This window comes from Salvelinus fontinalis, chromosome 23, assembly GCF_029448725.1.
Source record: "Salvelinus fontinalis isolate EN_2023a chromosome 23, ASM2944872v1, whole genome shotgun sequence".
Classification (NCBI taxonomy): Eukaryota; Metazoa; Chordata; class Actinopteri; order Salmoniformes; family Salmonidae; genus Salvelinus; species Salvelinus fontinalis.
The window spans coordinates 15,526,392-15,552,766 of NC_074687.1; the positions used below are offsets into that span (position 1 = coordinate 15,526,392).

The window sequence follows — 26,375 nt, forward strand, 5'->3', positions numbered from 1 at the left end:
TCGGCTAACATTAACACTGAATCCTATTGAAGAGCAGGGGCTGATATCCCAGAAACCGTGATGTCATAGATCAACTCTATTTATTCCTATTCATGAGGTCACCGGGTGCAGTTGGAGAAAATATAGAGGGATTTATATATGAAAGAAAGAGGATGATGATGCGTCTCCAGACGTAATGGTTTTTCTGAAACAGACAAAGCTACCTTACATAAGTTAAAGTTAAGTAACATTTTCTGTTCAGAAACATGACATTATCGTGACTTCTCCTTTCCATCTGAGCTTTCACACCCACACACCAATCCAGATTCATGTCTACCACCTACACACTCGCCTCAAACAAACCTTAAGAGATACACAGTTACACAATACTTATAACATAGATATTGTATATTAGAGAACAGCTACAGACCTTCATGACACTGGCTCTACCATCCCTAGTACCAAATCTTTAAGTGCAGGTCTGGTATATTCCAACCACTTCCTTGCAGAAGTTGAGTTATGGACAGTTTAGTAAACACATAGAATTTCTTTAGATGAACAAGGCCATCATAATATAAATTCCAGGCCATTGATTTGTGTGGACATACACTATTTAAACAAAAGTATTTGGACACCCCTTGAAATTTGTGGACTTGGCCATGTCCGCCACGTCCGTTGCTGACAGGTGTATAAAATCGAGCACACAGCCATGCAATCTCCATAGACAAACAGTTGACCGAGCTGCTTCATGAAATGGGTTTCCATGGCAGAGCAGCCGCACACAAGCCTAAGATCACCATGCGCAATGCCAAGTGTTGGCTGGAGTGGTGTAAAGCTCGCCGCCGTGGAACTCTGGAGCAGTGGAAATGTGTTCTCTGGAGGGATGAATCACGCTTCAAATCAAATCACATTTTATTGGTCACATACACGTGTTTAGTAGATGTTATTGCAGGTGTAGTGAAATGCACCATCTGGCAGTCCGACGGACGAATCTGAGTTTGGCGGATGCCAGGAGAACGCTACCTGCCCCAATGCATAGTGCTAACTGTAAAGTTTGGTGGACGAGGAATAATGGTCTGGGGATGTTTTTCATGGTTCGAGCTAGGCCCCTTAGTTCCAGTGAAGGGAAATCTTAACGCTACAGCATACAATGACATTCTAGACGATTATGTGCTTCCAACTTTGCGGCAGCAGTTTGGGGAAAGCCCTTTCCTGTTTCAGCATGACAATGCCCCCATGCAAAGTGGGGTCCATACAGAAATGGTTTGTCGAGATCGGTGTGGAAGAACTTGACTGGCCTGCACAGAGCCCTGACCTCAATCCCATCAAACACCTTTGGGATGAATTGGAATGCAGACTGCGAGCCGGCCCAATCGCCCAACATCAGTGCCTGACCTCACTAATGCTCTTGTGGCTGAATGTAAGCAAGTCCCCGTAGCAATGTTCCAACATCTAGTGTAAAGCCTTCCCAGAAGAGTGGAGGCTATTATAGCTGCAAAGGGGTAACCAACAGGCAACCCTAGGAAAAAGATGTAGAGAATTATACTCCAGAAAGTCTTTAAATTACTTTCGTTTATTCAAAGAAAAAAAACCTTCAGGAAAATACAGGACTTCCTGTCATACATAGAGAGGACATAAATTAGAGTAGCATGGCAGAAACACTGGAGAAAAACACCCAAGCCTGACTGACATTCAAGCCTGCAGGAAACGGACTGTACATCACTACAATGTCCCCACAACGCTGGATTAATGTTATGGGAACATCTGGAAAATTAAATATTGCATGTGTATTCTTTATTGTGTTGTCAGTTGGTTATTTGAGAGAGAGAAAAATGGCATCATTTAGGATTTATTGACTAAAATAACATTCAATACAAAACAAGCAAAAAAAAAAAAAGAAATTCAGAATCAAACATAAATATTATGATGCACATTAGTGTAACAAAACGTTGCCTCTGTAAACATTTCAATTTTCTCGACCTAACGTAAGCATGATAATATTCAACCACTGCAGAGTACATAAACTTACAGAAACCATTATTAAGCTTCTTAACCAAGTTAAAATTTAAGAATACAAAATGCTTCAAGTGAGATCAACGAAGTGGTTTTGTAATTATTTTTTTTTTTTTATGTTGCCATCTTAACACTTTTTTTAAAACGTGAAATCAGCAAGCGACTGCTTTTCAGATTGCAAAAATGTATTTTTTTTTCCATTAATAAGAATATCAATAATCATAATCTTAATAAAGTAACTTATGCCACTAATGAAGGCCTTGATGCAACCAGAAAGACATAGTGGGTCAGCATTGGGAGGCTATTAAACACACACATACAGCATTGGGGTTCGCTCTTCAAACTGGTTTCTTCTTCCATATTCAAGAATTTGGCTCGTGAAACAATTCTGTGACATGTAATTTGCAATGCCTTTCCCACAGTTCTACACACATCATGACATGACTGTTAGTACGAGAAAGACCCAACTCAGAGATCATTGACCCACTGTCGGACACATAGTGAGTGTACAGAGTCTGTCCCCTTGGGTGAAATAGCTTTGATCCATCACCACCATTAAAACACAGTTGTGTTCTGTGGGAAAACTAGGAAAATCCTCCTCAAGATAATAGCCTGCTGTTGATGTTGTTGTTGGTCACCATGATCAACGAAGGTTAGATACACTGTTGTGGGAGAGCCGTAGCAGGGGATATTGCAGTTAATTGAATAGTCTTCTTCACATATCTGTACAGACTATAACCTTTAACAGTGAAAAAAAAGATTCAGCCCAAAGTGGGTTTCCGTCATGAACACCTTCAGACGAGAGCTGTAGAATCACAACGGTCAGGTCAATGGTGCTCTGGCTCCTGGTGACCAAACTGCTCTCCTCTGATTTGAAACAAGTTGTTTTGTATTGTATTGCCTTCCCTTGATTGATAAGCTGACATTGCACACGATGGACAAACGTACCGCGCTCAAGACGACTTAGCTAAGCGTGGTCATGTTGTTTACAGTTACACTGAGGACTAAGCCCTGTTGGTGAATAAGGTTGATTAGGCTACTGTGAGCATACTGGCCCCACAGAAAACTACTATAACCTAGCAACGTCTCAACTCAGAGCTGCTCCCTCTCCAGCTCTGATGCACTTTAAAACATTGAGTTTGTGAAAGGAAAATCAACATCTTTAATAGAGGCGCCATCATTTAGTATTCACTTGTGTTACTTTGAAATTGAACATCGAAATCAATCACTTGTGACAAGGAACACAAATAAAAGTCTCATGCCTTTGACCACCACACAGTATACTTCTTTCTACATTCTTGACACTTAGTGCACCTCATTCATGTAAAGATACAAATGAAAAACAAAAAGCTGAAATATCAAAAGAACAATAAAACACCGTTTTGTTCCATCCACTGACTAGGAGTCCATTGAGTTGTGCTGACCATGTGTAACCTTTCTGCTACAAAAACGTACATCAACACCCCTCCTCTCTCATCTATTGGCCCCTTTACAACCACACACACACACACACACACACACACACACACACACACACAAAATACTATACTATCACCTTACCCTTCTCCTCCACTCTCTTTTATTATATCTGTCTATTCACATCCGGACCATGTCCTCCATCCTGGACCCTCTGATGGTCCAAGCCGGATCACCGAGGGATCCACTACCATGACCACTGAAACTATGGATGAGATTAAATTAAATGTTATTATACATAGACATTGTTTCCTTTATCTAACCCACCCACTCTCTCTAACTCCTAAAACACTTCAATGTGTTGTGGGTTGGAATAAAATCAAGCAAACTGGAGACTGTGCAAATGTGATTTTAGAAAATAAGGTAAAATAAATATTAACTCCACAGTTTCACTTTTTTTAGGGAATTTATAATAAAAAATACTAGTCTGAAGTCTGAATCTGGATAAAACCCTTTTCTTTGACCCCGCCCATTAAAATATTGTAGCTGTCTTAACTGTATCAACACACAGTCCAGCTGAGTCCTCTCAGATACTACCAGATTTACGGTAAAACGCCTTGGCCCCTTCCACCTTCTGTCATCATGGCATAGAACAAATTGGCTCCCTTGCTTGACTTCTCTATTCCCGCCTCCTCCATGACTGACAGCTTCAACAACCCCCCCCCCCCCCCCCCCCCCTGCCCCCTTGCAGTCAGCAATCATTGCACCAAACAGAAAAACATTTACATACACTACTGTAGCATTAACACTGTATGCTCCACCCTTGCTCCTCCCTCGCCAAGGAAAAGGGTGGGGTGGAGGGGGGTTCCTGAAATACGAGCAGAAGATGCAGAGAGTAGTTAGTAAACTTCAAGCCCACAGCACAGTTAGTAACTAGGAACGACACACACAGAGGTCACAGGTGTTCAGGGCAACGACCCCGCACAGACGTGTCCACAATCAGTTGAGCACCACAGCGGGGCAAACCGTTCCCCCTTTATTTTTGTTGTTTTATAATCAATTAACTTAATTTTGAACAATTCTCATATCTGGTATTCACGGCTGGGGAGACAGCATCTGGATGTTGTATGTATCCTCAATATAACATGATGCTCCGGGTCGAAGGTCGTAGCTAAGACGGAGATGGTTGGCTTTTGTCCGTTGGCATCACTGAACGTTGGGTAAAACGTGGTTGGTTGGTTTCCAGTGTAGAGAGGGCATGGTCTTTCTCTACCAGCTGAGCAGAGAGGTACGCCCCAGGGTCATAAAGTACACCTGGCTGGCTCCTCCGGACCGCACCGAGGCAAAGAACACCTGCGGATGGAAACACACACAAACACCTCAATAAATAACTAAACGAATCAGTGACACATCCTCAATGATACATCATAAAGGTAGGGGTGAACTTCTTACACAGAGATGCATACGACCATCATGTTTTTCTGATTGAGTAATTTACAATCACTGATCCATTGTAACAAAGGAAATCAAGACGTGTGTCGTCATGTTAATATTTCGTACACAATGTTTAATGGTGGATGGTTGTAAATCTGAGTCCATAGAGGTGTGCGCAGGTGTTGCGGAAGGTTCTATTTTGGGCCCACTGTTGTTCATTTTGTATATCAACAACATTGGGGATCTTATTGAAACAGCGGATGTTCATTTTTATGCAGATGATACTGTTCTTTATTCAAGTGGTAGTAGTTTATCTTTGGCTTTTGAAAATGCCCAAAGAGCATTTAACATCATACAACAGAATCTGTATGATTTAAAGCTGGTTCTAAATTCAGGTAAAATAAAATGCATGGTATTTTCAAATGCCAGGTATGTTACTTATCATGTCATTGCTACATTGGCTGGACATACTGTAGAGCAAGTTAAAGTGTACAAATATTTGGGTGTGTGGGTTGATGATAAGTGGATCATGCAGCCCTCAAGTTCATTACAAATCAAAAACGTCTAACACATCATTGTGAGATCATTGTGATCTCTACAGCGCTGTTGGCTGGTCATCATTGACCTTGCGTAGGCTTAAACACTGGTATACACTGATTTATAAGGCCATATTGGGTAAAATGCCATTTTATCTCTGTTCTTTTGTAGTCAGGTCGGTAAATAAATATAAATTACGGTCCTATTCTCATTTACTTCTAACAGTACCAAAAATTAGAACAGGTCATGGTAGAAATTGTTTTAGTTACTTAGCACCATGGTCCTGGAATTCTCTCCTGAACATTTTAAAATTTCCCATGGTGGAGTTTAAACACGTGATCGATGTATATGTCATAGAAGAGTAATTGTTTTTAGGCCAGCTGTTTTAAGTCAAGACTTTCGTGTTTTTAACGTAAAATGTTTTTGTTATACTGTATGTGTGTTTATAGTTTTGTTTAATGTTGTGTTAGTTGTTTTGTCTGAAACGTTGTTCCCCCTGCTGCTATTGGACCAGGTCTCTCTTGGAGAAGAGATGTTATCTCAATGAGAAAAACCTGTATAAATAAAAGGTAAAAAATGAATCATAAGAAAACAGTTGTCACGCCCTGGCCTTAGTTATCTTAGTTTTCTTTATTATTTTAGTTAGGTCAGGGTGTGACATGGGGGATGTATGTGTTTTGTATTGTCTAGGGGTTTTGTATGTTTATGGGGCAGTGTCTAGTCTAGGTGTATGTATGTCTATGGTTGCCTAGATTGGTTCTCAATTAGAGACAGCTGTCTATCGTTGTCTCTGATTGGGAACCATATTTAGGCAGCCATATTCATTAGGTAGTTCGTGGGTGATTGTCTATGTCTATGTCAGTTGCCTGTGTCTGCACTGTTTAGCTTTAGCGGCACGTTTGTTGTTTTGTTTAGTTTGTAAAGTGTTCTTCATTTTTGTCTTCAATAAATAGAAGATGTATTGTTATCACGCTGCGCCTTGGTCCTCCTCTCTTCAACCATATAACGATTGTGACAATAGTGAACCCCATGCAGAGAATTCCTGTATATGCAGTCAGTAATACAACCCAAACAAGGTATGGTAAAGCCCTAGCTATATCAAACATCAAGAAGTCTAACAACTTCCCAAAAGTATATACATTATAATACAAAGGTATGTGGACACTCCTTCAAATGAGTGGATTCAGCTATTTCAACCACACTCATTGCTGACAGGTGTATAAAATCGAGCACCCAGCCACACAATCTCCATAGACAAACATTGGCAGTAGAATGGCCTTACTGAAGAGCTCAGTGACTAGAGCTGCCCAGGTCAACTGTAAGTGATGTTATTGTGAAGTGGAAACGTCTAAGAGCAACAACGGCTTAGTCGCGAAGTGTTAGGCCACACACACTCACAGAACGGGGCTGCTGTTTTTCAACAGGACAATGATCCAGAACACACCTCCAGGCTGTGTAAGGGCTATTTGACCAAGAAGGAGAGTGTTGTAGTGCTGCATCAGATGACCTGGCCTCCACAATCACCTGACCTCAACCCAATTGAGATGGTTTGGATGAGTTGGACCGCAGAGTGAAGGAAAAGAAGCCAACAAGTGCTCAGCATATGTGGGAACTTCTTCTAGACTGTTGGAAAAGCGTTCCCCGTGAAGCTGGTTGAGAGTATGCAAAGCTGTCATCAAGGCAAAGGGTGGCTACTTTGAAGAATCTAAAATATATTTTGATTTGTTTAACAATTTTTTGGTTACTACATGATTCCATATGTGTTATTTCATAGTTTTGATGTCTTCACTATTATTCTACAATGTAGAAAATAATAAAAATAAAGAAAAACCCTTGAATGAGTAGGTGTGTCCAAACTTTTGACTGTTACTGTAAATTAGAGTAGCATGGCAGAAACACTGGAGAAAAACACCCAAGCCTGACTGACATCCAAGCCTGCAGGAAACGGACTGTACATCACTACAATGTCCCCACAAAGCTGGATTAATGTTAAGGGAACATCTGGAAAATTAAAACATTCCATGTGTATTAAAATAAATAAAGTCAAATCAATTCATTAGGCCCTAATATATGGATTTCACATGACTGCGCATACAGATTGGTCACAGATACCTTAAAAAAAAGTGGACCTCAATCTCATTGCAGTATTTTTGTGCATTCAAATTGCCAATAGATAAAACGCAATTGTGTTCATTGTCGGCAGTTTATGCCTGCCCATACCATAACCCCACCACCACCATGGGGCACTCTGTTCACAAACCGCTCGCCCACAAGACGCCATATACATGGTCTGCGGTTGGGAGGCCAGTTGGACGTACTGCCAAATTCTCTAAAGCTACGTTGGAGGTGGCTTATGTTGGGGAATGAACATTCAATTCTCTGTCAACAGCTCTGGCGGACATTCCTGCAGTCAGCATACCAATTGCACACTCCCTCAAAAATGTAGAAATCTGTTGCATTGTGTTGTGTGACAAAACTGCACATTTTACAGTGGCCTTTAATTGTCCCCAGCACAAGATGCACCTGTATAATGTTTAATCTGTTAAATCAGCTTCTTGATGTGCCACACCTGTCAGGCAGATGGATTATCTTGGCAAAGGAGAAATGCTCACTAACAGGAATGTAAACAAATTAGTGCACAAAATTTGAGAGAAATACACTTTTCGTGAGTATGGAATATTTCTGAGACGTTTTATTTCAGCTCATGAAACATGGGACCAACACTTTACATGTTGTGTTTCTATTTTTGTTCAGTGTAGAATTTGGTGATTCTCAGAAACACTATATTGGGCTCCCGAGTGGAGCAGCGGTCAAAGGCACTGCATCTCAGTGCTAGAGTCATCACTACAGACACCCTGGTTTGAATACAGGCTGTATCACAACCGGCTGTGATTGGGAGTCCCATAGGGCGGTGCACAATTGGCCCAGTGTTGCCTGGGTTTGGCCGGTGTAGGCCGCCATTGTAAATAAGAATTGTGTGACTTGCCTAGTTAAATAAAAGGTACAAACATATTAATTCCTACCAGATATAGAAACTGAAAATGATATTGGGATTTTATAACTAAACAACGAGTGTCTTGGAGTTTTTCAACCTCACATAATGTCTGTACATCTTTCCCATCAGTGAGAGACTATAGGAAATGGGGAAACTACGGCTAGACTAGCTCTCTCCACCAGTTTAGCTGCTTCTGCTTTGTGGTTGGTCCCACTCATCTAACATACTAGCTAGTTCAGCTCTTAATTGGTGTGTATAACAGAAATCCAACAGAGGCTAAAAAGTTTCCAAACATGAAATACAAAAAGGCACCAAAAGCCTTATTTTGCCATTCTTAATGAAGCAGGGGGTATAGTTGGTGTATAGCTGTGCATTACTCTGCCTACTCCACTAGTCAACAAAGGAGAGTGAAGGGTCAGAAACTAGCTTTGATGGCCACTTTAGCCTAATTGCTGTCTGTCTAAAAATACCCTATGTTTCAATGGAATGATTGATCGATTGATAGACTCAGTGAATGGGGTCCCGAGTCTGCTTGGGACACAGGATGAGTCAGCGCTTTGTGACACACTAACAGGAGACAGAGCTCTGAGAGGGACAGAGTTATTAGTGTAAACAGCCCTCAACCTAGGTAATTAACTCCAAGTGTGTGTGTGTGTGTGTGTGTGTGTGTGTGTGTGTGTGTGTGTGTGTGTGTGTGTGTGTGTGTGTGTGTGTGTGTGTGTGTGTGTGTGTGTGTGTGTGTGTGTGTGTGTGTGTGTGTGTGTGTGTGTGTGTGTGTGTGTGTGTGTGTGTACGTGCCAGGTTTTCCGTTAGGAAAATGTGGCGCCGAACATTTGACAGGCAACATTTTAATTTACCGGACAATTGAGAAATTTACCGCACCCATACGCATTGGTGTATAACCTGATTAGGGTGTCCACCCACGGGGCTTAGAATGACAGAAATCACATTTAGAATATGGTAATTCATGTTAACAGAACATGCAAGTCGAGGATAGCCTACGTCAATCTACTATACTAGAAAAGTTTAGGCTACCGATTCTATTGGTCAGCTTATCGAGAAAGAAATAGCCTATTCAAAACAGATTCTGGGACCGTTGTGGGATGATAGATCCCAAATTCATACAACCAGTTACATTGTAACGGTCGTCATATTCGTTCTCCTCCTCAGACGAGGAGGAGCATGGATCGGACCAACACGCAGCGAGGTATGTAGACATAATGAATTTAATAGGCAAGACGAACACTGACACGAACTACACTTGATAATTTACAAAATAACAAACAAACGACGTAGACTGACCTGAACATGAGAACTACATATAACGAAGAACGCACGAACAGGAAAAACGAATGAACGAACGAGACAGTACCGCGTGGTGCAACAAAACACAGACACAGCAACAATCACCCACAAACAAACAGTGAGAACAGCCTACCTTAATATGGTTCTCAATCAGAGGAAATGTCAAACACCTGCCTCTAATTGAGAACCATATCAGGCAACACATTTAACCCAACATAGAAACACATAACATAGAATGCCCACCCCAACTCACGCCCTGACCAACTAAATACATACAAAAACAACAGAAAACAGGTCAGGAACGTGACATACATAAGTTACATTTTTATTTATCTGATTTTCAATTTTTTTTGTATCGGACAAAAGCCAGTTATTACCGTCTAACGGAAACACTGGCATGTGCATGTGTCTAGGGGTCTAACCTTGTCATTCCTCTCACACAGGAACTTGAGTCTCTGGGCTCTCTTGTGCATGAAGACCCCGTCCAGGTGTCCGGTCTCCACAGACCTGATCTCTATGGCCTTCTCCCCCCAGCCCATGATCTGGTTAGAACGGATGTAGGCTACAGAGAAAGACAAAGAGGGGGACAGGGGGGTGAGTGGGTGGTATGACAACCGAGTTAACATGTTCAAACACTTAATTTAAGGACCTATTGTGTGAGTGTGTATGTGTATTTGTACGTGTGTGTGTCTCCACCTACCCACAGAAGTAGGCATCTCGCCCCACTGCAGCACCACGTCCTTGGTGATGCGTCCATAGGTGTTGACATAGACACCCTCGTCCTCGTAACACACTAGCAGCTCAATGCCATCTGTGTTGGGCAGGATGATGATGGCATGGGACTGGATACTGGTCTGGATCTACAGAGGGAGACAGAGGGAGAAGGTTGAGAGAAAGAGGGGGAAACATGTTAATTCAATAATGTTAATTCAATAGTGAAGTTTTCCATGGAAAAATAGAGGAAAAAGAGAAGGGGATGAGGGAGGAGGTTACATAGACACTAGTGTTTTTTTTTACATGGGTGGGCAGGTAGATGTCGTAGACTGCCCCCGAGTCCACGTCGACGGCATGAAATCCGTTACTGGAGCCATAGATGACCTTTAATCTCTGACCTTCCTCCACCGTCAGGTCAACCAGCAGGGGCTTGTGCACGAGGTCACCAAACGACTGCAGGGGTCAACCAGGGGGCAAAGGTCATTCACATACAGTAGTGTGTGTGTCATTGTATGATTGTCATAACAATTCACAATAGCTGCATAACTGATTGAATAGATGGAAGTGACTAGCTCCCATAGGTATCTTAGGTTTCCTTAATGTTCACCTTGAAAGCCATGAACTTGTGGTAGGGCTTTGGTGCCCATGCATAGACCTCCACCGAGTTCTTCAGGGCCAGAACCAAAAACTTGATCCTCTCGTATTTCACTGGGAAATAAAACAGTTGGGATACATGAGGAAGATGTCATAAGAGGCACCAACTGACAGGGTTAATTCAGAGCATCCTCAAGACTTTTAATGACAGTATCAAAATCTAAATCTACATCTGTGCTAAATGCAACAGATGTAGATGTTACCGTGAAATGTGTGCAAGCAATGCAATTTTAATTCATGTTTTAAAAGGAGGAGGGGTAATTTCATTAATTGTTCAGCAGTCTTATTGTTTTTAAGTTCTCTGTCCCAGTACTATTATTAGTAGGAGATGTAATTCTACCAAAATACTTTTAGCTGACATAATATTACAGTCTTATTATCTTACTCAGAGAAGTGACAGAATTGGGACATGGCGTTCGCTGGGTAGACCGAGGGTATTTCGTATTAGGAAGCAATTGTATACTTTCCCACAAAAAAAGTATACACGATTCTATGGCTTAAACTCACGGGCAGAACATAGATGGCCTGACTGACAGCTCTGACAGAGAGGCGGGGTTTACAACAGCAAATTCAGGACTTTGGCCTGTGACATCACTAATCTGGGGAGATGGAGCGTGAGATAACGCTCTGGTCTCGTCTCTTCCAGGAAGTTGATGTACCTATCATTGCAAAACTCTGACTTTTTCTCTTCCATGTTGCAGTCATGACATGACGTGCTGTGCCAGTGTATTATGCACCCTACTCAGGCTGTCTTTAAGATAGTGATTCTAACATAGTGGATGAAGACCAACTGAGAGAAAACATTGTTTGGTTCATTTGGAGGGTCATATGAAAAATCAACAGTCTTTGGTGGTTCCTAAACATGTTGTGCAGACACATGACCATAGCATCAATTTCTATGAAAAAACGGTCCTACATTTTTTATTTTCTCCCCACATCATAACGTTCCATCCTTTTAACCCGACTGGCCAGATGCATGTTGAAGATGGAACGTACCAACTTTGTAGTGCACAGCGCCCTCCAGGTCTCCCACAGTGACCCAGCCCTGTTTCTTCTCCACCTCAGGGTCGTTGTGCAGGATCTTGTTCCTCAGCCAGGACAGATAGTAAACACGCAGCTTGTTTTTCTTGCCTGCACGAGACAGGGTCAGACAAAGGGAATAGTCAAGGGTCTGGGTACCTACAATGCACCTACGATACAGTATCTAAATGTAATGGCACAGGGGTGAAGTTTCCCATAGGTACAGGTCTAGGATCAGCTTCCGCTCCCCAAAGCCACCATTAGTGTGGGCCATGCCAAACTGACCCAAGATCAGTGTGTAGGGGGACCTTCATCATACTTCCATGTAATGGGTGGAGAGAGGATGTTTTATTGTACAAACTTATTGCAATGAATGGAGGTACACTATATATACAAAAACCGTGTGGACACCCCTTCAAATTAGTGGATTCTGTTATTTCAGCCACACCCGTTGCTGACAGGTGTAGAAAACCGAGTACACAGACATTCAATCTCCATAGACAAACATTGGCAGTAGAATGGCCTTACTGAAGAGCTCAGTGACTTTCAACGTGGCACCGTCATAGAATGCCACCTTTCCAACAAGTCAGTTCGTCAAATTTCTGCCTTGCTAGAGCTGCCCCGGTCAACTGAGAGTGCTGTTATTGTGAAGTGGAAACGTCTAGAAGCAACAACGACTCAGCCGCAAAGTGGTAGGCCACAAAAGCGCACAGAATGGGACCACTGAAGTGTGTAAAAATATTCTTCCCTTGGTTGCAACACTCACTACCGAGTTCCAAACTGCCTCTGAAAGCAACGTCAGTACAAGAACTGTTTGTCAGGAGCTTCGTGAAATGGGTTTCCATGGCCGAGCAGCCGCACACAAGCCTAAAATCACCATGCGCAATGCCAAGCGTCGGCTGGAGTGGTGTAAAGCTTGCCGCTATTGGACTCTTGAGCAGTGGAAACGTGTTCTCTGGAGTGATGAATCACGCTTCACCATCTGGCAGTCCGACGGACGAATCTGAGTTTAGCGGATGCCAGGAGAACGCTACCTGCCTGCCCAAATGCATAGCACCAACTGTCAAGTTTAGTGGAGGAGGAATAATGGTCTGGGGATGTTTTTCATGGTACGGGCTAAGCCCCTTAGTTTCAGTGAAGGGAAATCAACACTACAGCATACAGTGACATTCTAGATGGTTCTGTGCTTCCAACTGTGTGGAAACAGTTTGGGGAAGGCCCTTTCCTGTTTCAGTATGACAATGCCCCTGTGCACAAAGCTTGGTCCATTCAGACATTTTTTGTGTGTGTGTGTGTGTGTGTGTGTGTGTGTGTGTGTGTGTGTGTGTGTGTGTGTGTGTGTGTGTGTGTGTGTGTGTGTGTGTGTGTGTGTGTGTCAGTGGACATGCAATACATGTATACATTGAGTGTACAAAACATTATGAACACCTGCTCTTTCCATGACATACTGACCAGGTGAATCCAGGTGAAAAAGAAATGATCGCTTATTGATGTCATCTTTTAAATCCATTTCAATCAGTGTAGATGAAGGGGAGGAGACAGGTTTAAGAAGGATTTAAGCCTTGAGACAATTTAGACATGGATTGTGCATGTGCCATTCAGAAGGTGAATGGACAAGACAAAAGGCGCACCGGTTTGCATCAACAACTGCAACGCTGCTGGGTTTTTCACACTCAACAGTTTCCCGTGTGTATCAAGAATGGTTCACCAGCCAACTTGACAGAGCTGTGGGAAGCGGTGGACTCAACATGTTCTTAACGTTTTGGACACTCAGTGTATGACGTCCTACACTAACTGGCCATTTACTCAATTTCCTCTGTCTGTTGTGACATCCGACGCAACACTGGGTGACACAGACCAGCGAGCGTTGGATGGTTGCTACAGTCAATTATGTGACCACAGCACAGGAAAGAGAAGCAGGAACCTACAGACACTATGTCTGCTTTGCACGAACGGTCTCAGAGAGATCACTTAGACCCCTTATGTCTGTGTGCATGTCTGTTTTTCCATCAATCAATCAAATGTATTTATAAAGCCCTTTTTACATCAGCAGATGTCACAAAGTGCTATACAGAAACCCAGCCTAAAACCCCAAACAGCAAGCAATGCAGATGTAGAAGCACGGTGGCTAGGAAAAACTCCCTAGAACCTAGGAAGAAACCTAGAGAAGAACCAGGCTCTGAGGGGTGGCCAGTCCTCTTCTGGCTGTGCCGGGTGGAGATTATAACAGAACATGGCCAAGATGTTCAAATGTTCATAGATGACCAGCAGGATAGAATAATAATAATCACAGTGGTTGTAGAGGGTACAACAGGTCAGCACCTCAGGAGAAATGTCAGTTGGCTTTTCATAGCCGAGCATTCAGAGATCGAGACAGCAGGTGCGGTAGAGAGAGTCGAAAACAGCAGGTCTGGAACAAGGTAGCACGTCCGGTGAACATGTCAGGGTTCCATAGCCGCAGGCAGAATAGTTAAAACTGGAGCAGCAGCACGACCAGGTGGACTGGGGACAGCAAGGAGTCATCAGGCCAGGTAGTCCTCCGGGAGGGCAGAGAGATAGAGAATTAAAGGGAGCATACTTAAATTCACACAGGACACCGGATAAGACAGGATAATTACTACATCAGATATAACAGACTGACCCTAGCCCCCCGACATCTAAACTATTGCAGCATAGATACTGGAGGCTGAAACAGGAGGGGTCGGGAGACACTGTGGCCCTGTTCAATGATACCCTCGGACAGGGCCAACCAGGCAGGATATAACCCCATCCACTTTTCCGAAGCACAGCCCCCACACCACTAGAGGGATATCCGCAAAGCACCAACTTACTACCCTGAGACAAGGCTGAGTATAGCCCACGAAGATCTCCCCCACGGTACAAACACGAGGGGGGTGCCAACCCAGACAGGAAGATCACATCAGTGACTCAACCCACTCAAGTGGCGCACCCTTCCTAGGGATGGCATGGAAGAGCACCAGTAAGCCAGTGACTCACCCCTCGTAATAGGGTTAGAGGCAGAGAATCCAAGTGGAGAGAGGGGAGCCGGCCAGGCAGAGACAGCAAGGGCAGTTCGTCGCTCCAGTGCTTTTCCGTTCACCTTCGCACCCCTGGACCAGACTACACTCAATCATAGGACCTACTGAAGAGATGAATCTTCAATAAAGTCTTAAAGGTTGAGACCAAATCTGCGTCTCTCACATGGATAGGTAGACCACTCCATAAAAATGTTGCTCTATAGGATAAAGCCCTGCCTCCAGCTGTTTGCTTAGAAATTCTAGGGACAATAAAGAGGCCTGCGTCTTGTAACAGTAGTGTACATGTAGGTATGTACGGCAGGACCAACTCCGAAAGATAGGTAGGAGCAAGTCCATGTAATGCTTTGTAGGTTAGCAGTAAAACCTTGTAATCAGCCCTAGCCATGTACGTGTATTAAATGTGTACGTATAGTGTGTGTGTGTCACACACGTATTTGAATGTCTGTTTTCCCATCTATGCATAGTAACTGTGTGTGTGTACCTGATATAGTGACCAGGACGTTGAGTCCCTCTAGGACGTCCATCTGTTGGAAGCGGCGTCGGCTGATTAGGGGGTAAACCTTCCCTTGACCGCTACGGTCCAGCAGCATCAGACCACTCTCTGTGCCCACCAGGAGGTTCACTCCTACACACACACACACACAGGTTTGCATTTAGATTGCTGTCACCTGGTAGTGAAGACTGATATTACTGTGATAACTACATAGCAGAGATAATTGTGACCACTCACCCCAGAGTGCTGCACACAGGATCTCAGAGTTAAACCTCTTCTTATACTTGCGGATCTCTGGGGTGTCGCTTTGTGGTCGTGTATTGACAGGGTTTACATTGACCACGGAGCCTTTACGCGACGGGTCCGCCCTCAGTGCCTCTGCCAGCCTAGCGTCGTTCCCAAAAGCTGCAGAGGACAAGGAAGGGATTCAGTTGGAAATACATGATTATGTATTACTATCATATATATTCAGTTCTGTATATTTAGTATACGTTTCTATAAATGTTCTAAATTTAGTATACATTTCTATAACGTTTGTTTGGAATAAACGGGTGTTCTCTGGTGTTGCCTCAGAAACTAACACAATGTTTGTTGACACTGGAGAGAACCCCTCAGATATTGCTGATGGGGACTGGTCGCCCAGTAAGAGGGCTGGGAGCTGGTGGGAGGGGCTTACCCAGGTTATTGAGAGCGGCGCCGGATGGAGAGACCTGGAGGAGGCGTGGGTCAATAAAGGGAGTGAAGGAGGAGGAGGACTTGTGTTTCTGCATGCTGTTGCTTGAAGAATGGCTCTAGAGGAGCAGGTAAATAGAACAACAGACATATAGAATCATTATGTCATTGACTTACTAGCCAACTCCTAGACCAAGGCTACAATGGCAGCAGTTTGTGTACGTATAAACATGAAACACCATTTCCCATAGCTCCATAAATACCACAAAACTAAAAAATAGAAATACAGAACCAAGAAACTGGGTAAGGTGTAAGGAGCATAGAGAAATCAGGTACAGGAAAAACTATTCACAAAATCACACAGTGAATTAAAGAGAAACAGGCAAAAACAAGAAGTATCTATGGTGGTGGGTAAAACAGATGGAATGTTCAGGAAATAACAAAAGTTGAGGAACAAAAACATCTCAAGGAATGGCTTTTCATGGTAAAATAATGACCTGTGTTTATTCCTGAAATATGCTATGTTGTAGCCTAGTCCTACGAGGGTTTCTGGAAGATGTCTTTAATCATCTGTGACTAAAAGCCACAAATAATAATCAAAATGTGCCTTCGAGGATATGTAAGCCAGCACAACCTAGTCTCAAAAAAAGTCTAAAAAATAAGAAATTATGTGAAATTCCATTAACTTGGTCAAAAATAAATTAAAAATGAGGGGGAGAAACACCACACCTACAGAGCATGGAGGAAACTAGAGTAGTTGCACTCAGAAAAAAAAAGAGAAAGACCACCAGGTGGCCAGAGAGCAAGAGAACACCACTAGCTGGCCAGAGAGCAAGAGAGAGAGATAGAGAGAGCACTACCAGGTGGCCAGAGAGAAAGAGAACACAACTAGGAGGCCAGAGAGAGATAACCACTAGGTGGCCAGAGAGCGAGAGAACACTACTAGGTGGCCAGAGAGAGAGAGAGAGAGAAAGAGAGAGAGAAAGAGAGAGAGAAAGAGAAAGAGAAAGAGAAAGAGAAAGAGAAAGAGAAAGAGAAAAAGAGAGAGAGAGAGAGAGAGAGAGAGAGAGAGAACACCACTAGTTGGCCAGAGAGAGAGAGCGAGAGAGCACCACCAGGTGGCCAGAGAAGAAGAGAACACGACTAGGTGGCCAGAGAGAGAGAACACCACTAGGTGGCCAGAGAGAGAGAGAAAGAGAAAACACCACCAGGTGGCCAGAGACACAGAGAGAGAAAGAGAGAGTGCACCACTAGGTGGCCAGAGAGATAGAGAGAGAGAGAGAAAACACCACTAGGTGGCCAGAGAGAGAGAGAGAGAGCACCACCAGGTGGCCAGAGACACAGACAGAGAGAGAGAGAGAGCACTACCAGGAGGCCAGAGAAAAGAGAACACGACTAGGTGGCCAGAGAGAGATAACCACTAGGTGGCCAGAGAGAGATAACCACTAGGTGGCTAGAGAGCAAGAGAACACCACTAGCTGGCCAGAGAGCAAGAGAGAGAGATAGAGAGAGCACTACCAGGTGGCCAGAGAGAAAGAGAACACAACTAGGTGGCCAGAGAGAGATAACCACTAGGTGACCAGAGAGAGATAACCACTAGGTGGCCAGAGAGAGAGAGAGAAAACACCACCAGGTGGCCAGAGACACAGAGAGAGAAAGAGAGAGCGCACCACTAGGTGGCCAGAGAGATAGAGAGAGAGAGAAAACACCACTAGGTGACCAGAGAGATAGAGAGAGAGAGAGAAAACACCACTAGGTGGCCAGAGAGAGAGAGAGAGAGAGAGAGCACCACCAGGTGGCCAGAGACACAGAGAGAGAGAGAGAGCACTACCAGGAGGCCAGAGAAAAGAGAACACAACTAGGTGGCCAGAAAGAGAGAGCGAGAGAGAGAGAGAGTGAGAGTGAGAGTGCGAGTGCGAGTGCGAGTGCGGGAACACCACTAGGTGGCCAGAGAGAGAGAGAGAGACAACACCACTAGGTGGCCAGAGAGAGAGAGCACCACCAGGTGGCCAGAGACAGAGAGCGAGAGAGAGAGCACTACCGGGTGGCCAGAGAGAGAGAGAGAGCGAGAGAGAGACAACACCACCAGGTGGCCAGAGACAGAGAGAGAGAGAGAGCATTACCAGGTGGACAGAGCGAGAGAGAACACCACTAGGTGGCCAGAGACAGAGAGAGCACCACCAGGTGGCCAGAGACAGAGAGAGAGAGAACACCACTAGGTGGCGAGAGAGAGAGAGAGAGCACTACCAGGTGGCCAGAGAGAGAGAGAACACCACTAGGTGGCCAGACAGAGAGAGAGAACACCACTAGGTGGCCAGAGAGAAAGAGAGGGAGAGAGCACCACTAGGTGGCCAGAGACAGAGAGATAGAGAGAGAGAGAGAGCACTACCAGGTGGACAGAGAGAAAGAGAGGGAGAGAGAGAGACAACACCACTAGGTGGCCAGAGACAGAGAGAGAGAGAGCACTACCAGATGCAACCAGTTCCTAACAGACCCAGGCCTGAGGGAGGACCAGGGACCATGGGCCAGAAGGAGGCTAAGAGGGACATACCTCCAGTAGCATGCTGAGCTTGTCCAGGGGGCTCTGGGGGGACATTGACATGGTGGGGCTGGTCAGGCTGGAGGAGGAGGGGGAGGAGGAGGCAGAGGAGGAGGGGGAGTGTTGGCTCTGCTGGATCAGGTCAGGCAGGAGGTGAATGCGGCCTGCAAAGCCATTTCTCTCCTGATGGCCTTGGAGACCGGGGTGGCCCTGGAGGGCAGGGTGAATCAGCCCGGGGCTGGGGACAAAGCCAAGGACAGGGCCTTGACCAGGGCTGGGGACAGGTCGCTTTTTGCTGTCACCTGCACTCTGGAAGTAAGAACAGGGGCACACTTTGGGTCTAAGTTTCTTTCCCTGAGGAGGAGGGATTCTATTGGCTACTTGTGTTAAGGGAAGACTAGTCTACTGAAGTAGGCTACTGAAGCTACAGTCTACTACCGTAAGAGACTTCAGACACATTCATTTGGGGATTAAGGAAAGGAGAATTGTCAATAACAGAGACCAAACGTGTAATTTTACTCTAAATTATTTCTATGACTTTATTGGAGGCATTTTATGATGTTCAATCTGTTGCAGGACTATGCTGTCGTCCAATGGGAGAACCGGTGGTTAATACTGGGAGTCGGTGCATTTCTTCAGGTTAACAAAGCCCTTTCCATTCTAACCCTGACCCCTTGGCTTCACCAGCAACACAAAGTAAACAATGAAAGAACAAATAACAAAGCAAGGTCCAACACAATATTAAACACAGTGGATAAACCATAAAGGGACAAATGAGTGAATGAAATATCACAATAAAATAACTAAAAACGTTTACAGTGTGTGACTGATATGTTGTTATAAGAAAGGTGGACGGTGTGGCCTGGGTGTTGGCCTTACCGGTCTGACGATCTGAGTGCCATCTTTACAGGGTGTGGTTTTAGCGTCACTCTCGCCCTCCTCGTGAACGATCATAGTCTTCACCGACTCCGTCTCACCGTTGCTCAGCCTCGAAGAGCTGGAGGTGGAGGTGGCATAAACAGAGAATCAGGAGGAGATTGTTCTAATCACATTCATTTCCCTTCACCGCAATCACACGCTCAAATGTCATTGCAATATGATGTCATTGTGAGTAGGGATAGGGTTCAGTTACAAGTCCTCCTCTACGTACACAGCCCGAGAGTCCTCTGGTCCTGAGGTAGACTCCTCCCCTGCCTCCTGGTCCACCTCTTCATCATCATCCTCATCTGTGGTCCCCGACTCTTCACTGGATGAGGAGTAGTCCGTCACCTTGTGGGGGCGTGGAACATCCTCCACTGCACGCAGCTCTTTGGCCAGTGCCGTCAGGTCCTAGAAAGGAGGATGGGGGTCAGAGGTTAGAGGTCAAATTCTGTTTCCTTTCCCCTCTCTTTCAGTCTCTCTCTCTCTCTTTTTAGCTCTCGTTTTCCGGGTTGTGGATTTGTTGCCGGGTCATTTGCAGGGTTAAATGCAGGAGACAGGATGCAGGAAGCTGCTTGGGGAGGAAGTGAAATCACAGGTGCGCCAGCCAATGAGGAGTGGGCCGGTGAGTAGCAAAGCCAACAGGAGATGAGAAAAGAGATTTATATATTTAACCAGGCAAGTCAGTTAAGAACAAATCCTTATTTTCAATGATAGGAACAGTGAACAGTGGGTTAACTGCCTTGTTCAGGGGCAGAACAACAGATTTGTACCTTGTCAGCTCGGGATACCCTGCCGCCACATGAGTAATTACACACTGCTGCCATAATTCCAATCTGTCCACAAGGCTGGAAGAGGTTAGTGAGTCATTAGATGACAAGACCAGACCAGAGCATACAAGGAAGGAAGGGGCTGCAAGTATGAGAGAGATTGAATGATCCAATAGAAATAAATATAAGAAGTATAGGGGAGGAGACAGAGGTTAAAAGGAGCATGAGTAAAAAAGCACCAATCAGGAGAGAGGCAAGTCATTAGTACAGAACCCTTCAGCCAATGAGATTGTCAGTACAAACACACACTATTTCACTCTAGCTTACCACTTCCCCTACAGAATTCACATGAGTACCAGTAATCCACAGCGCAGAGGGCGAAACACACAAAGTACTATGTCAGATCATTGTAAAACCGTCATTCCCACTCAAAACTGTTATTTCCACCGCTTTTTGAATTCTCACAACACTTGGTCTCATTCAACACTAGTTAGTACACTAGCTTGTACACTAGTCAGCTAGTCCAATAGTTTTACGGTGGTAAGATCTCACCACCGGTTGGTTAGGTCTGACCAATTCCTTCCTCTCCTCTGGGGTTTTCCCAGCATGCTCTGGGCGCTGAAGGGGAGAACCCTCAGACTTTGATGAAGCTGAGAGGGGGACAGCGGGGATACTGGTCAGTAAACTAAAGAGCTATGTGGAGAATTTTTTTGTAGTGTATTCAATGGCTAATGTACTCTAATGAATCATATACTGTAATCCAATGCTGCAATGTGGTGCTAAATGTATTATCATTTGATTACCAATAACTGAGTACTTTGTATACAATAGTTATGTGTGTGTGTCTTGAGAGTGTGTATGTAAGAAACTCCTCATGAGACTATACATGTGTGTGTGCGTGTGTGTATCAAGGGAACATAAGACTCACAGCGGGCTCTGAATCTCTCCCCTGAGCCGCTGTGAGAGCTGGAGTTACTGGAGCCAGAGGAACTGCCAGTACTACCACTACTACCACTGCCTGGCCTGGGGACCAGCTTCTCCACCCGTTCCCACAGCAGATGCGGCTCCGCTGCAGCACTGTGGAGAGAGACAGAGGTTTTATATTACAGACACACATACTTTACATATAGGCAAAATATATACAATACCAGTCAAAAGTTTGGACACACCTACTCATTCAAGGGTTTTAAGTTATTTGTACTATTTTCTACATTGTAGTATGATAGTGAAGATATCAAAACAATGAAATAGCACATATGGAATCATGTAGTAACCAAAAAAGTGTTACACTAATCAAAATATATTTTATATTTTATATTCTTGAAAGCAGCCACCCTTTGCCTTGATGACAGCTTTCCACACTCTTGGCATTCTCTCAACCAGCTTCATCTGGAATGCTTTTACAACAGTCTTGAAGGAGATCCCACCAATGCTGAGCACTTGTTGGCTGCTTTTCCTTCACTCTGCGGTCCAACTCATCCCAACTCATTGTTGAAAAACAAATTATAGTCCGGCTAAGCACAAACCAGACTGGATGGCGTATCACTGCAGAATGCCTTGAATTCAAATAAATCACCAACAATGTCACCAGCAAAGCACCCCCACACCATCACACCTCCTCCTCCATGCATCACGGTGGGAACCACACATGCGGAGATCATCCGTTCACCTACTCCGTGTCTCAAAAAGACATGCCGGTTGGAACCAAAAATCTCTAATTTGGACTAATCAGACCAAAGGACAGATTTCCACCGGTCTAATGTACATTGTTCGTGTTTCTTGACCGAAGCAAGTCTCTTCTTCTTATTGGTGTCTTTTAGTAGTGGTTTCTTTGCAGCAATTCAACCATGAAGCCTGATTCACACAGTCTCCTCTGAACAGATGATGTTGAGATGTGTCTGTTACTTGAACTCTCTGAAGTATTTATTTGGGCTGCAATCTGAGGCTGGTAACTCTAATGAATTTATCCTCTGCAGTAGAGGTAACTCTGGGTCTTCCTTTCCTGTGGTGGACCTCTTGAGAGCCAGTTTCCTCATAGAGCTTGATGGGTTTTGTGACTGCCATTGAAGAAACTTTCAAAGTTTTTGAAATGTTCCATAATTACTGACCTTCATGTCTTAAAGTATTGATGGACTGTCATTTCTCTTTGCTTATTTGAACTGTTCTTGCCATAATATGGACTTGGTGATAATATGGCTTTAACCAAATAGGTCTATTCTCTGTATACCACCCCTACCTTGTCACAACACAACTGATTGGCTCAAACGCATTAAGGAAAGAAATTCCACAAATGAACTATTAACAAAAGCACACCTGTTAATTGAAATGCATTCCAGGTGACTACCTCATGAAGGTGGTTGAGAGAATGTCAAGAGTGTGCAGAGCTGTCATCAAGGCAAAGGGGTGGCTACTTTGAAGAATCTCAAATCTCAATTCTATTTTGATTTGTTTAACACTTTGTTTGGTTACTACATGATTCCATATGTGTTATTTCATAGTTTTGATGTCTTCACCATTATTCTACAATGTTGAAAATAGTAAAAATAAAGAAAAAACTTGTAGGTGTCCAAACTTTTGCCTGATACGGTACATTTTAATAGACAGACACATATAGACACATACATTTTCATAGACACAGACATGCACACAAAGTCTCACAGGAGATGAGGCTCAGCATTATAGAGAATTGCTAAGAGAGAAAAGGTAACAAACAAATAGGAGACAAGGATATGTATCACAGGGCAGAGCAGTGAGTAATGTTACATAAAACCCTCCCACACAGTATCCACACACAGAGAAGACCAGGACTCCACAGAGAACAGGCAGACACACAGTGAAGAGGTTTTACATTACAGTACTGAACACTCGAAGACAAGAGGAGAGGAGAGGAGAGGGGGATGGTGAAATAGTACAATAGAGGGGGAGACAGACACAGAGAGACGGACGGAGAGAAACAGAGAAAGGGCAGATAGAAAAAGAAAGAGGGACATGAAAAGGTACCTGCTGGCTATCCTCTGGCTCACCGGGTTGCTAGGCGTGGCATTGCCATGGAAAGGGGAGTCCCTGCGTGACAGTACTGGAGACCTGGACGTTGTCCTCACAGGAACCTTCCATACAGACAGATGCCAGCTCTCACACAAACTCTACGGCCACACACACACACTCGGAGTGCGTGTATGCACGAGATAGCGTGACATAGGGGTGCCAGGAGCAGAAACGCTGGACACACTGTTAAGACGTCCTTACAAGGTCCCGACAATGTTACTACAATGTCCAAATTATGTTCCACCCATACCCACACTGTGTAAAGTCACCCCACTGAAAGAGTTAGGTCTGATACACAGCAAAAGACAGCATTATATCCACACTCTTCCCTTATCAACCCCTGACTTAACACAAACACAGTTGTCAGGTTATATTATTGATTTGTTAGCATTCCTCTGTAGTAGTTTCCAGGGGACAGGAGGGAAAATAGCCTAAGAACAGGGCGCAGTATCCAAAGCAGAGCAGAACAAACAGCCACTCCATTCAGAAGAATACTAACTAACACTGACATTGATTTGAGACACTAACAGAGGCTCGCTTGGGAAGTGGAGGGGGCAGGACATGAAATGACATACTCATACCTCACCAACGAAGAGGAAGTGATGTTTGATAGGTAGGCCCTGTGTGAAGAGAGGACAATAATTCCATCTCTAATTTGTGCAGATGGGGGCAAAAAAGGGGCCAACGTCTGGATTTCAACAGGATGAATATTTTCCTTGAACAGACGGAATCCTACCCCTCATTTGTGATAACCTCCAGCGTCCCATTCATTTGGGAGCATTTCTAAAATGCTGAGATGCAAAAGCACTCAGCATTCAAGTGATTGCTGCTGCAGCTTTCTTTCTCTGCTATTTCTAAAACAGTCTCCTTCTGAGGTCTGGGAGGCTGAACGAGAGAAGGTTCTGCGAGGAGAGACAATAGAGGGGGAATAGAGAACAGAAAATGGACCTCTAATCCTTTCATAACGTTCTGCTCTCTCTGAATCCTCTCAGCAGGCCAGGGTGAGGAGGTGGTAAAATTCAAGCCTGTGCAGAGCTCTAAGTCAGAGCCCGAGCCATGCCCGCGACGTTAAGGTCTGAATGATTCTGACAAATTGAAGGCCCGGCCCAAAACCCGAAATCAGAAATAACTTCCTCTATTAGTAAATCCATTAGCTGCTCCTCTGTCCGTCACTCGCTCATGCACTCTGTTTGCTCTGCATGTGCTTTTCTCATGGCGGCTCTGGGTCTGAGTATCCATAGCAACGGTTCCGCTTGGGCTGCTCTGCTCTATGACGAGACAGAGAGCAGTTAGCTGTTAGCTACTTTCATCACTCAAAACTCAAGCAACAATTATTTTCTGTGAAATAATCTCTCCTGTTTTATATTTGACTAGGTTGAAGCACATCTGACGCCATGTTATTATCTTAGTCAGATATGACTGTACAGCGCAGCAGAGCATGAGCAAATGGCTCAGCTTCAAAATGTTAGCGATCAATTTAGTGATACCCGAGCCCTACCCGTACCCTAGTTACTGAAGAAAAAAATAAGCCTTACCCTGCCCTAACCCGTCGGGTTCTAACCCGATGTATAATGTTGGGGCCCGTCGGGTTCGGGTCGGGCAGCAGAGCTCTAGGAGGAGGTCGCCCCATCTTAGCTATTACTGAGACAACGTCACTCTGCTCATTCACTCCAATATTGTCCTCTCCAGCATGGCCATCTAGTGACTACCTGTCTACAGTTTAGACTTCCTAGTAAAGTCATCAAATGACTAACAGTCTACTCGCCTTTGCCAGGGGATAGGCCTGTTCTTACCCTGGGAGGGGAGACGTCTGTGGGGGCCTTCTCGAGGGGAGTGGCCCTAGGCTGGGGGTGGGGCTGCAGGTCAGTGCGTGCGAGCGATGATGATGATGGTGATGGTGCAGGTTGATGGTGTTGCTCCTGAGAGCGCAGGTTGAGGTGTGCAAAGCCAGGAACGATGGGCTCACTGAAGGAATGAGAGCGTGAGGCGACAGGGGGAGTGGCGATGCTGCTCTTTAGAGCGGCCAAGTGGGACCACTGGACCTTCCAGAGACAGATAGACAGACGGGGTTCATCAGAGGGGGAGGACACATTGGGAGGAATGGGGAGGTTTGGGGGAGGAGGAGGGAGACACAACTAGAGAACAAGACCACAAACACAGGCAGCAGACAGTGATTGGATACTGAAGCTTCAGGAAGCATAAAAATGGGTGGAGCAGTCATGCAACCAATATGAAGTCTTAGGAAGACAGATTTGATTGGTTCACATCACAGACAGCCAATGACAGCTCCACCTGTTTTGGTGCTCATGATGCGTCAGTCTCATCACCAGTTGTGAAAATGAGCATGGATCACATAAACAAGCTATTCACAGATGAGCTAGCATCATGCATGGACAGACACAATCACACACACACTCACATATGGCATGCACATATTCAAGGAGACTTTTTTGGTGAAAAGTAACTGAGAAGAGTATCATCCAATAGGAACATATCAATACTAGGTTTATAGCTGAATTTATTCCATGTCCTATTACTTTCAAATATGCACTGAGAAGCCCTCAGACATGAAGCCCCATAGAAAGAGACGTATCCCTCAACAAATGAGTCTTTTGTAACGAGCCCATGTCATCACGCTTCATATCGGTCTCTAATGACGTGTCACTAACGAGTGAAATGACTAATGCATTTAAATGGCTCTGTTAAAAAATGTAGCAATCAATTACATCATCATCATCGCCACCAAATTCAACAATGTTTCATCTAATCACCATGACATTATCCAAAAAAAGAATGTTGCCCTGAATGGTGAACTGTAACAATGACTGTAATC

The 26,375-nt window shown here is 44.4% G+C and overlaps 1 protein-coding gene across 8 annotated transcripts in view; it reads right to left on the reverse strand.

Moving 5' to 3' along the window:
* Window positions 1-1,536: 1,536 nt before the first annotated feature.
* The window catches only part of LOC129820897 (mitogen-activated protein kinase kinase kinase kinase 4-like), a 94,923-nt gene continuing 70,084 nt past the window's right edge, over window positions 1,537-26,375 (reverse strand). For 2 of the 8 annotated variants that reach the window (XM_055877991.1, XM_055877990.1), the window contains exons 16-31: window positions 25,336-25,584; window positions 23,498-23,604; window positions 21,426-21,574; window positions 21,050-21,147; window positions 19,960-20,138; window positions 19,689-19,806; window positions 18,822-19,118; window positions 16,275-16,389; window positions 15,836-16,003; window positions 15,587-15,730; window positions 12,044-12,178; window positions 11,001-11,101; window positions 10,697-10,846; window positions 10,380-10,539; window positions 10,102-10,241; window positions 1,537-4,761 (exon numbers count right to left, since the gene is read on the reverse strand). In XM_055877991.1, coding sequence (XP_055733966.1) covers window positions 4,678-4,761; window positions 10,102-10,241; window positions 10,380-10,539; window positions 10,697-10,846; window positions 11,001-11,101; window positions 12,044-12,178; window positions 15,587-15,730; window positions 15,836-16,003; window positions 16,275-16,389; window positions 18,822-19,118; window positions 19,689-19,806; window positions 19,960-20,138; window positions 21,050-21,147; window positions 21,426-21,574; window positions 23,498-23,604; window positions 25,336-25,584 — 2,394 coding nt within the window. In that variant the 3' untranslated portion in view covers window positions 1,537-4,677. Of the gene's footprint in view, window positions 4,762-10,101; window positions 10,242-10,379; window positions 10,540-10,696; window positions 10,847-11,000; window positions 11,102-12,043; window positions 12,179-15,586; window positions 15,731-15,835; window positions 16,004-16,274; window positions 16,390-18,821; window positions 19,119-19,688; window positions 19,807-19,959; window positions 20,139-21,049; window positions 21,148-21,425; window positions 21,575-23,497; window positions 23,605-25,335; window positions 25,585-26,375 lie in introns of those variants that run through there. The other 6 variants (XM_055877997.1, XM_055877996.1, XM_055877992.1 and 3 more) reach the window with 5 other exon arrangements.